This window comes from Myotis myotis, unplaced genomic scaffold (assembly GCF_014108235.1).
Source record: "Myotis myotis isolate mMyoMyo1 unplaced genomic scaffold, mMyoMyo1.p scaffold_m19_p_3, whole genome shotgun sequence".
NCBI lineage: Eukaryota > Metazoa > Chordata > Mammalia > Chiroptera > Vespertilionidae > Myotis > Myotis myotis.
This window is the reverse complement of record NW_023416335.1, coordinates 159,091,313-159,101,593: the sequence shown is the minus strand read 5'-3', so window position 1 is coordinate 159,101,593 and position 10,281 is coordinate 159,091,313. Positions and strand designations below refer to the sequence as shown.

The following is a 10,281-nucleotide window of genomic DNA, read 5'->3' as shown; positions in this document are numbered from 1 at the left end:
AACAATTTTGTACTGGACTTATTCTTCCATATGTTCCATCTCACTCTATGCAACCAGGATCATCTCGCCAAGTTCCACCAACACATTATGTAAGTATATTATTACATAAGGAAATCAAAGGCACAAACAAGTTGTGAAATTGATTAAATGCTCCAAAATAAGCATCAAAGACTGACAATTAAAGAAAGGCAACAGAGTGTTTGGGTTTCAGTAGTCAAATTTATCCACAGGGGATTATATTATTGCAAGAATTTTTTCATTTCTCACCTCATTCATTTTTTCCGTTTTCTAATCAGCTTATAACTTAGGTCCCTTACCTTTGGCTGTTAGAATCTCTTCAAAAAAGCAATATTTTATTATTTAATTCATAAAAAAGTTTACATTCTGTTTACTTGTTTAGTAATATATATGTACTGTGTGTGTGTGTGTGTGTGTGTGTGTGTGTGTGTGTGTGTATAGGTTTGATGGTCCCAATTAAAAAAAAAAAAAGTAATCCTATACTCACTAAATCATAGTTTTTTGTTTGCATTTATAGATGTGGAAGAAGTTAACAATAAGAAATGAAAAATCAAACATCTGTAAAAGAGTTCATTCTTCTGGGATTAACAGATGACCCACAGTTAAATGTTTTAATTTTTCTATTTCTGTTTATCACATATATACTGAGTATAACTGGAAACATGACAATTATCACCCTTACTTTGATAGATTCACACCTCAAAACCCCCATGTATTTTTTCCTTAGGAATTTCTCTTTCCTAGAAATCTTATTTACCACAGTTTCTATTCCTAGATTCCTGGTCAGCATTGCAACAGGGGATATGACCATTTCTTATAATTCTTGCATGGCCCAGGAATTTTTCTTCATTCTCCTTGGTTCAACAGAATTTTTCCTTTTGACTGCTATGTCCTATGATCGGTATGTGGCTATCTGTAAGCCACTGCACTACACAGTAATAATGAATAGCAGAATCTGCAACCTGCTTGTAATTAGTTCTTGGCTGGCTGGATTTCTCATTATCTTCCCACCTGTGATCATGGGACTTCAACTGGATTTCTGTGACTCCAACATCATTGACCACTTCACCTGTGACTCTTCTCCGATACTACTGATCTCCTGCACAGACACAGCATTCCTAGAGCTCCTGGCCTTTTTTCTGGCGGTATTCACGCTCATAGTAACCTTAACATTAGTGATTCTTTCCTATGTATTCATCCTTAAAATGATTCTGAGAATCCCCTCTGCTGAGCAAAGGAAGAAGGCCTTTTCCACTTGCTCCTCACACATGATTGTTGTCTCTATTTCTTATGGCAGCTGCATTTTCATGTATGTCAAAACTTCAGCAAAAGAAGGAGTGGCCTTCACCAAGGGTATAGCAGTGCTCAATACCTCTGTTGCCCCAATGCTAAATCCATTTATTTACTCCTTAAGAAATGAGCAGGTAAAGCAGTCCTTTAAGAACTTGGTCAAAAAATGTTTCTCAAATAAATTTTCATCATAAATTTATGGCCTGAACTTTATTTAAATGAAACGGTATGCCTAACATAATATTAATATTGTTATATTTCTCCATCCACTGCTATACTTCCATTTCCTTCAAGTTTTATTCTCTATTTATACCATTTTGGACTCATTGGCACAACTACCTTTTAAAATTTACATGGCCTGAAATTTCTGAGCATGATTAATTTGATGTTACATAGATGAGAATGACATTTTTTAAAAATGCAAGAATTTAGTTTAAGGGATCTTTTCCTTTGGACACCAATAAAAAGTTAAAATTATCACCAAGGAATTCTAAAAATATTTTTCTCCCAGAAGATATGCACAAAGTATTAAAATAAGATTTTCTGGAATTAAAGTCTCTTAAATCTAATGTTCTTATATTTGCCCTCATCTCTCCTATGGTTCTTACATTATGAATATTCATCTATGCTACTTGGGACAAAGATGTTATATCTTCAATGTCAATTCCATCCTTTAATATTATAACATATCTTTTTTTAATGCTGGGGTCCAGCCCCAACAGGTTCAGGGGTTCCCAAAGGTGTGGACAGAATCGGCGAAGAAGGAATGACACGGAGACAGTGTTCAGTTGACCAGCAGCCTAGCCAGGTTCTGTAGCCAGGTTCTCCAGCCAGGTTCCCCAGCCAGGTTCTCCAGCCAGGTTCTATCTTTTATTCTCTTGTTACATCTGTATTTATACCAGTTGATTTTAATCCTATCCATTCTATTCCAAAGGTTAAGGCGTTTGTTATCTCCCTTCCAAGGTTGCTACTCTATTGTTCTGTTAAGTGACAAGGAAGTAACTGAAGGAGATTATCCTAAGTAAAGATTATGTAGCTTAAGCGTGATTGTTCGTAGTTAAAGTGATTAACTACCAGCCTGGCACTTAGTTAAGGGGTTTTACTGATTTATTCCATTTCTTAGTCCTGTTAATCCCTAACTCCAGGGGAAAATCCCCACCTGGGGAAACAACCTTTCTCAGAGAGGTGACCTTGGTTAAAACACATAGCACTAAGAAGGTGAGCAAACATATTAAGAACAGTATGCCATATAAGCCAGGTACCTTGAAACATATGCTGTGCAGATGTTTCTTCCCTGCAGCGACTGTGTCAAGCAGCAAGGATGGACCTGCTTCCGGCAGTTTAATGATTTGTTGGGGCCAAATTTCAAAGTTACTACAAATATGGTATTGATATTCATGTAGGACCCCACTACTTTTATCAGAAAACATCTCTGATAAACTATATTGATGATTGCTCCATAGCCCCTTACTTTCTTTAAATTTGTTGATGCTGAGCCTGGAGCTCATCTGAGGTTCCCTTGGGAATAACCTGGACTGTCTTTAGGTTTCCTAAGATCCAATAGCCTCTCTGGTGACTTTTTTGGCAATTAAAACCTATGCTTTCTATCTCCCAGACAGTTCTTGCATTTTCTGGTATGCCAAGGATCCCCTAAAATGTGTTTCAGTGTTTGAATGGTTTCATTATTTTTCAAATATATATATCTCATTAAGAATTTTTTTGGACACTGAAGGTGTGGATGTAAGTGTTAACTTTGTTCAAACCTTGACACACATCTTTTCTGTAAAATTTCTTAATTATAGCTTTATGCTTTTGAGAACAAACTTCATTCAATATTCTTCCATTTGACTCTTTTCTATCTTCTTTCACAATGATGCTAAACATATACGATCATTTAATTTACCATCAGGACACTCATCCTTAATATTCTTTTTTACTAAACATTTTATTTTATTTTTAAATTTACTTTATTGTTAAAAGTATTACAGATGTCCTGCCCCCCCCCCCACTTTTTTTTTTTTTTCATTCTCAGTGCTTGGATTCTCTTTTCTCACCATTAAAATGTGACTTCTGACCAACAGGTGAGTCTCATTGATTGAGCATCAACCTGTGAGCCAGTAGGTCACGGTTTGATCCCCATTCAGGACAAGTGCCAGGGCTGCAGGCTCGACCCCCAGTGGGGGGTATGCAGGAGGCAGCCCACCAATGATTCTCTTTCATCATTGATGTTTCTATCTCTCGCTCCCTCTTCCTTCCTCTGTGAAATCAGTAAAAATATATATTTTTTAAAAAAAATGACTATTTTTAACAAGTACTTAAAGAAACAGGGTTACCCTTAATCAAACACAGGTAAAAATTAATAAAGTGTTGGAGAGTATTAATGTCTAAAGCATCCATATAATATTTAAATTTTTGTGTCTTAGCAAAAACATTTGTTACATTTGCTTGTAAAAAGTGTTTTGCTCAATTTGATGGTAACTTCAGTGAGAACTGAGAAGTATGATGGACTCTCTTATTAGGCAGCTTAGACATGAATTCTCCTGCTATTCCAGAATCATGTTTTTTTCTCTGTCTTTACATGACAAGACTTTACATTTTTGCAGTTGTTACTTTGGAGATTCTACATAAATCCAAATACTTGCTTTCATTCATTGATGGAGACATTATTCAAGCAATCCAGTGCTCAATAAAGTCCAGGTCCTTCAATGTATATGGGCAGAGAGAAATAGTGTGCTAGTAAGTTTTATCAACTAGTAATCAGAAAAGAATACACAGACATATTATAAATTTTACAAATATGTTACAAATAATAAAGTATACAATAAAGTTAATTGTAATTCTGTATACTCGATAGATTTTGACAGAATTATTTCATTGATTTTTACCAATTACATACTCAAAACCAACCAATATTAGCAAATGAACCAGCTTGACAAATGTAGTTTAACTTAACACGATATAGTTGAATTTAGCACTCAACTGCACAATTGGAGTCAGACATTTCAATACTTTCAATAACTTATAAAAATTTTTGAAAATAAAACAGGTAAAGATATGGAATACTTGAACAACATTATGAGCCAAATAGATCTAAATGAAATTTTTAGAATATTCCATCCAACATCAACAGAATACTGTACTCATTCTTTTCAGTAGCACAGAAAACATGAACGGGAATAATAAAGATCAATGAAATAGAAACCAGAAAAATAAAATTAAAAATATCAATGAAACCAAACCTGGCTACTTCAGAATATCACAAAATTGATAAATTTTTCATTGTCTTCCCATCATCCAAACTAAAATCTTCCATCACCATACGTTTGATCCCCTTTACCCGTTATTAACCTCCTACACCGTTTTTTGGTAACCACCATATTATTGTCTGTGCCCATGAGTTTCAGTTTTATGTCCCACATGTGAGTGAAATCATATGGTTCTTAACTTACTCTGACTTATTTTGCTTTGTATAATATTTTTAAGGTCCATACATGTTCACTCAAATGGCAGTATGGGTAGCAGCACACCATGTTGACCTACACAGGTAAATATCTCTCAGGAGATTGAGTACCTACCTCCCTAGAATTCTAAAATTCTCATTACCTAAAGTTCTTATTTTGTTGACACACACCGCTTTTGGTATCTTTATGTCAGGATTGAATAGTTCAGAACAATTGATTCATGAATGCAGAACTATGCCCACAGAGCTAAAGAAATGTCTGGATTTTGAGAACAGTTCTAATATGGGTTGCATACACATTATTCAATCATTAATGGAATGGTGCCATAGGAGACAGACCAAATGCTAACCTATCTACACATACTGCTTATGTAACCTTGGGCAAGTTACATAACCCCTCAGTATCTCAATTTCATCATTTGCAAAATGAGATTCTTAACAGGGCCTACTGAAAGCATTTTGGGGCACAGGTTAAAGGCTATTTAGATCTTTGGAATAATAATAATAATAATAATAATAATAATAATAATAATAAAGTGTAACAATAATACAGACAGTCCTTGGGTTACATCGGATTTGACGTATATCGTTTCATGGTTACATCGCCATCTTTTATTTATTTATATAAAAAAAGTTCTGTCATTTTGACATATGTACATATATATGTGCTTTATGTTTTTTATTATTTATTTACCACAAGTAAAGGTCAGGAATTGTTATCTTTCTTTTAATTTTTTTTTACTGTTTCACTTCATTACTGTTGTGTATGTGCTCCATGTGAGTGACATAGGTGTTTATGTAGGTGGGTTCTGACTTACCGCAAAAATCACATTGCGTCGCACTGTAGGAACGGATCTCCGACATACCCCAAGGACCTACTGTAATAAAACTCATTACATTTTCTTATAACATTTATTATTGCTATCATTGCTGTTGTTATTTTTCTTCCTTCTAATATATTTCCTTTCTCTATCACATCTTCCAAAACTACTGTTTGGTGAACAGAAAAGTTATCTAATTATTATTTTTGAAAGCTGAGCTCGATAGAGTCTATCATGTAACAATTTTCTAAAATAATTATTTAATCTTACAAAGAACGTTCTTATTTTTTTCATTATTTTTATGACTGATTATATTTAAAGATTCAAAATGGAACTTTTACCATACAACATTGTGTGTTAAAAAGGTCTGGCATTGTGTTGTGCAAATTTTAGTCAAAAAGGAGCAAATAGAATCACTTTAGAATAAAGGCAAATGGGAAGGAATTTCAATGAATTGCCCATAAGTATAATATTTTCTGCTTAATTTTTACTATAAACAGAAAACGAGACATATTTAGAAAACGTTTATATTCTGACTCAATAATAAATTTCCCACTGGCAAAATTAGCAAGTAGACTTATTAAGTTTTCAAAAATACTATGTGTTTCAATAACTTATTTAACCTTCCCAAATGAATTACTTCCACACTGAAGTAAACTACGTATTTATCATTATTACCCATTTTTATGACTTTAAAAAAACAACTTTCTCTGTGTTAAGTAAGTTTTCAAAAATATTTAACAGGGAATTATAAAAGCTGTAATTAAAATCTAAGATTTTTAAGTAATAAAAAGCAAATTAATTGCTGATATGAGTTTGCAATTTTAATGGATAACTATGCTGTCCCTTTTTGTGACTTCATGTTTCATTGGTCTTTGTGCAGAATAAGAACACTACAAATGTATTTGAAACCATATCAGGAGTTGACATCTATGATTATTTTTACCTACAGACCTAAGATTTTAGAGTGTAGCCATTCCAAAAAAGACTTCAATTAGAGAATTCATTCTTCTGAAACTTAGGGATGACACAGAGTTACAAGCTGTGACTTGATTCTTCTTTCTGCTGTTCACCTACTTATGAGTACAACTGGAAACTTAACCATCTTCATGTTAACCCTGTCAAAATTCTGGTTTGAAGAATCCCATGTATTTCTTTCTCAGGAATTTCTCTGTCTTAGAAATTTCATTCAAAACAGTCTGTATTCCAAGGTTTTTGGTCAGCATCACTACAGGAGATACAACCATTTTCTATAAGGCTAGTGTGACACAGCATTTATTTTTATCTTTGTGGGTTCTACAGTTTTTCCTTCTGTCCTATGATCACTATGTGGCGATTTGCAAAACTCTACATTATACACCTTTCATGAGTAACAAAGTCTGCAACCAACTTGTAATCAACTCCTGGCTGGCTGGTTTCCTCATCACCTGTCCCTCTGTGCTTATGGGACTCCATCTAGGCTTCTGTGACTTGAGAGTTATTGACCACTTCACCTGTGTCTCTCCTGTGCTGCTGATGCTTGCACAAAGTTTCTATATCCTAGGGCATTTTTCTTAACAGTATTCACCCTCATGGTAAGGTTGGCCTTTGTGATTCTCTGTTACACACTCATTCTTCCAACAATTCTGAAGATCCCCTCTGCCCAGCAAAGGAAAAGGCCTTTTCCACTTGTGGCTCCCATATGATTGTGGTTTCCATTTCTTATGGGAGCTGCATGTTCATATATGTAAAAGTATCTGCAAAAGACTTTGTGACTTTGAGCAAGAGGGTAGCAGTACTCAATCCTTCTGTTGCTCCCATGCTGAATCTTTGTATTTATACCTTAAGAAACCAGCAAGTGAAACAGGCCTTTAATGATTTCCCAAAAAAATATATTGTTGACAAACAAACACTACCCATTATAAAATCTGTAGCTGAAACACAAATAAACCACACATAAATGCAGACCATTGTTCTAGGTGGTAGGCATACACAGGGAATAAAGCATTCACAAGTTTCCGCCATTGTGAGAAAACATACGTTAAACAGTCAACATAATAGAAAAGTAAATTACCTAGTACTTTAGTGGTGGCAAATGCTACGGGGAAAAAACTGAAATACTTTAAGAAAATAGGGGTAGAATTCAAATTATATTTGGTGGTCAAAGACTTGAAAGTCATTTTATAGCTTTTTTCTATTTTATTTTTCTACTAGTAGCCTGGTGCATGAAATTTGTGCACTGAGGTGGGGGGGGGGGAAGGGCCCCCCAGTCTGGCCTTCACCCTCTCCAATCTGAGGCCCCTCAGGGAATGTCCAACTACCTGTTTGTACCCACACTTTTAACAGATAAGAGCTCCATTGTTGTTTCTTTCTTATGCTTAAAACCATTGGAATTAGTAGGTATTCAAAGTATGTATACATTTTGGGGGGACGCCTGTATATCTCTAGTCAGCGGTGAAAGAAACCAGCAGCAGATTTGGAACCCCCAGACAGGGAACCTCGCTCAGTCCCCACATGTCTCCCCACTTCACTTTCCACCTTCGTGGGCAGCAGGAGAATCAACGTTTTCTCTCATTAATTCGGAAAAGCACGTGCTGTCACCTGCTGCCCAGCAGGAGTGAGCTAGGCCCCAAGCAAGCGAGGCTCAGTCAGGGCAGCCTTCGCTCATGGGTGCTGGCACCCAAAGTGCACATTCCTCCTCTACAGTCGCCCTGACTATCCCACTGCTTCACTGAGAGGACGGAATTCCTCTCTGCCTCTGGGTTCTTGATCTTGAACGCTGACCGAAGGCACCTCAGTGAGGGTCGCCCATGCCCACCAGGTGTGTCTATCTGTACCTGCTCCTGCCTCAGCACCTGCATTAACAACCCAGAGGTGATCTCGTAGCTGCACTGGCCTCCATGGGAACAGGGCATCACCACTCCGCCCTCTTACTGTCACCTCACAGGTGCCCACCCTCAGCACCCAGAACACCCAGACACTCTCCAAAGGACGTGAGCGCATCAGAGGGGATGTGTGCACATCCTGTGGGTGTGTTAGGCATGCTGGGTTGATGGAAGTGTGGTGGAGAGGTGTGGGGAACTTGTGCATGCCTTGGTTTGCAACTGTTACAGGCGTGGGAGGGTGACAGTGTGCTGGGGGATGTTCGCACGCCAGGGGGGGATGTGCACACCAGAGGCCTCTGGCTTTGCAGATCCGTAAACCCCTGTGGTGCGGCCAGGAGGACTTCAGTCTGGCTCTCCATGGTGGCTGTCCCCGCGATCCTGCACCTTCTGGGCCAGGAGGCAGATCTTGCGCAGCCACTCCTGGGCGCTGATGGCCTGCAGGCGCTACTTCAGCTCAGCCAGCTCCGCTTGGCATGCTCACAGCTGTTACCACCGCCATGTGGGGAGTACAGGCAGCCCTCCGCTAGCCTGCCTCCCCTGTCCAGAGGCTCTCTGCGCTGCTCACCTGCCCAGAGTGACTGGGGATGGGCGGAAGCCAGGCGTCCTGCCCTGCCCAACCCCGGCCGATCCGCCCCTGTGCGAACTGCTGCCCCCCCAGGAAGGGTCACAGATTCAGGTCCCGGGTCCGCGGACAGCCTCAAGCAATGCCCCTCACCCGGCAGGGTCACAAATCCGGGTCCTAGGACCACGGACAGCCTCAAGCACTGCCCCCTGCCCACCAGGTCACGGATCCGGGTCCCAGACCCCGGACAGCCTCAAGCACTGCCCCCCGCTCGCCAGGACATGGATCTGGGTCCCAGACCACCGACAGCTTCAAGCGCTGCCCCCCACCCGGCAGAGTCACAGATTCAGGTCCTGGGACGGCAGACAGCCTCCCACGGTGCCCCCCGCCTGGCAGGGTCATGGATCCGGGTCCCAGGACCGTGGACAGCCTCCCGCGGTGCCCCCTGGCTGCCAGGTCATGGATCCTGGTCCCGGGACCATGGACAGCCTTGCCCACTGCCGCCTGCCTTTAGTATGCAAATTAGCCGCCATCTTGTTGCTTCAGGGTGGGGGTCCCCACTGGGGTGCCTGGCCAGTCTGGGTGAGGGGCTGAGGGCTGTTTTCAGGCTAGCGGGCTACTGAAGCTCTCAAACTCTCCTTGTTTTCATTTTTTTTTTATTCTCGGATTTATTTTTCTTCTATGGCTGTCACTGGAACTGAGAGCCGGCTTTAGCTCTGAGGCTCGCCTCCAGCTCTGAGACCTCGGCTGCTGAAAGCAGGTACTGGGTTTGTTTGGGTTCTATAATTGAAACACTGTTGCGGTCCTGCTGGTTGAAGCCAGGCTGGCTGAAAGCAGGTTTCTGGAGTTTGATTAGGTTCTATAATTGCAACATAGTTACTTAGACTGCAGCTCAGAGGCTGGCAGCGACAGGCGGGGAACCTTGGCTTCCTCCATCACTGGAGCAAACAAGCCTCCTGTTCGCTTCAGCTGCCTGGCTGCTGGCCACCATCTCGGTTGGAAGTTAATTTGCATATCCTGCTGATTAGCCAAGGAGAAGGTGTTGGGGTTATGGTCAGTTTGCATCTTTCTCTTTTATTAGATAGGCTATTCAAATGTATTTTTCTACATTCTTTACCTTTTTTCTTTCCTGTAATTTTCCCAAGTCCATGTAGCCACCTATTTCACACATGTAAAACATGAACTGATTATGAGGTATGCCTTTAAATAAGTATTGATGTTTACTTTCAAAAGATTAATACTAAGCTCTAGATAAACTATTTAAGT

The 10,281-nt window shown here is 39.5% G+C and overlaps 1 protein-coding gene and 1 pseudogene across 1 annotated transcript; both read left to right on the top strand.

The window, feature by feature from the left end:
• Positions 1 to 560: 560 nt before the first annotated feature.
• On the top strand, positions 561 to 1,502 carry LOC118650654 (olfactory receptor 6C65-like). Its single transcript, XM_036298992.1, has one exon. It carries the CDS (start codon positions 561 to 563, stop codon positions 1,500 to 1,502), a length of 942 nt encoding a protein of 313 aa, XP_036154885.1.
• Positions 1,503 to 6,668: 5,166 nt separating this feature from the next.
• LOC118650653 lies at positions 6,669 to 7,528 on the top strand (annotated as a pseudogene).
• Positions 7,529 to 10,281: the final 2,753 nt, after the last annotated feature.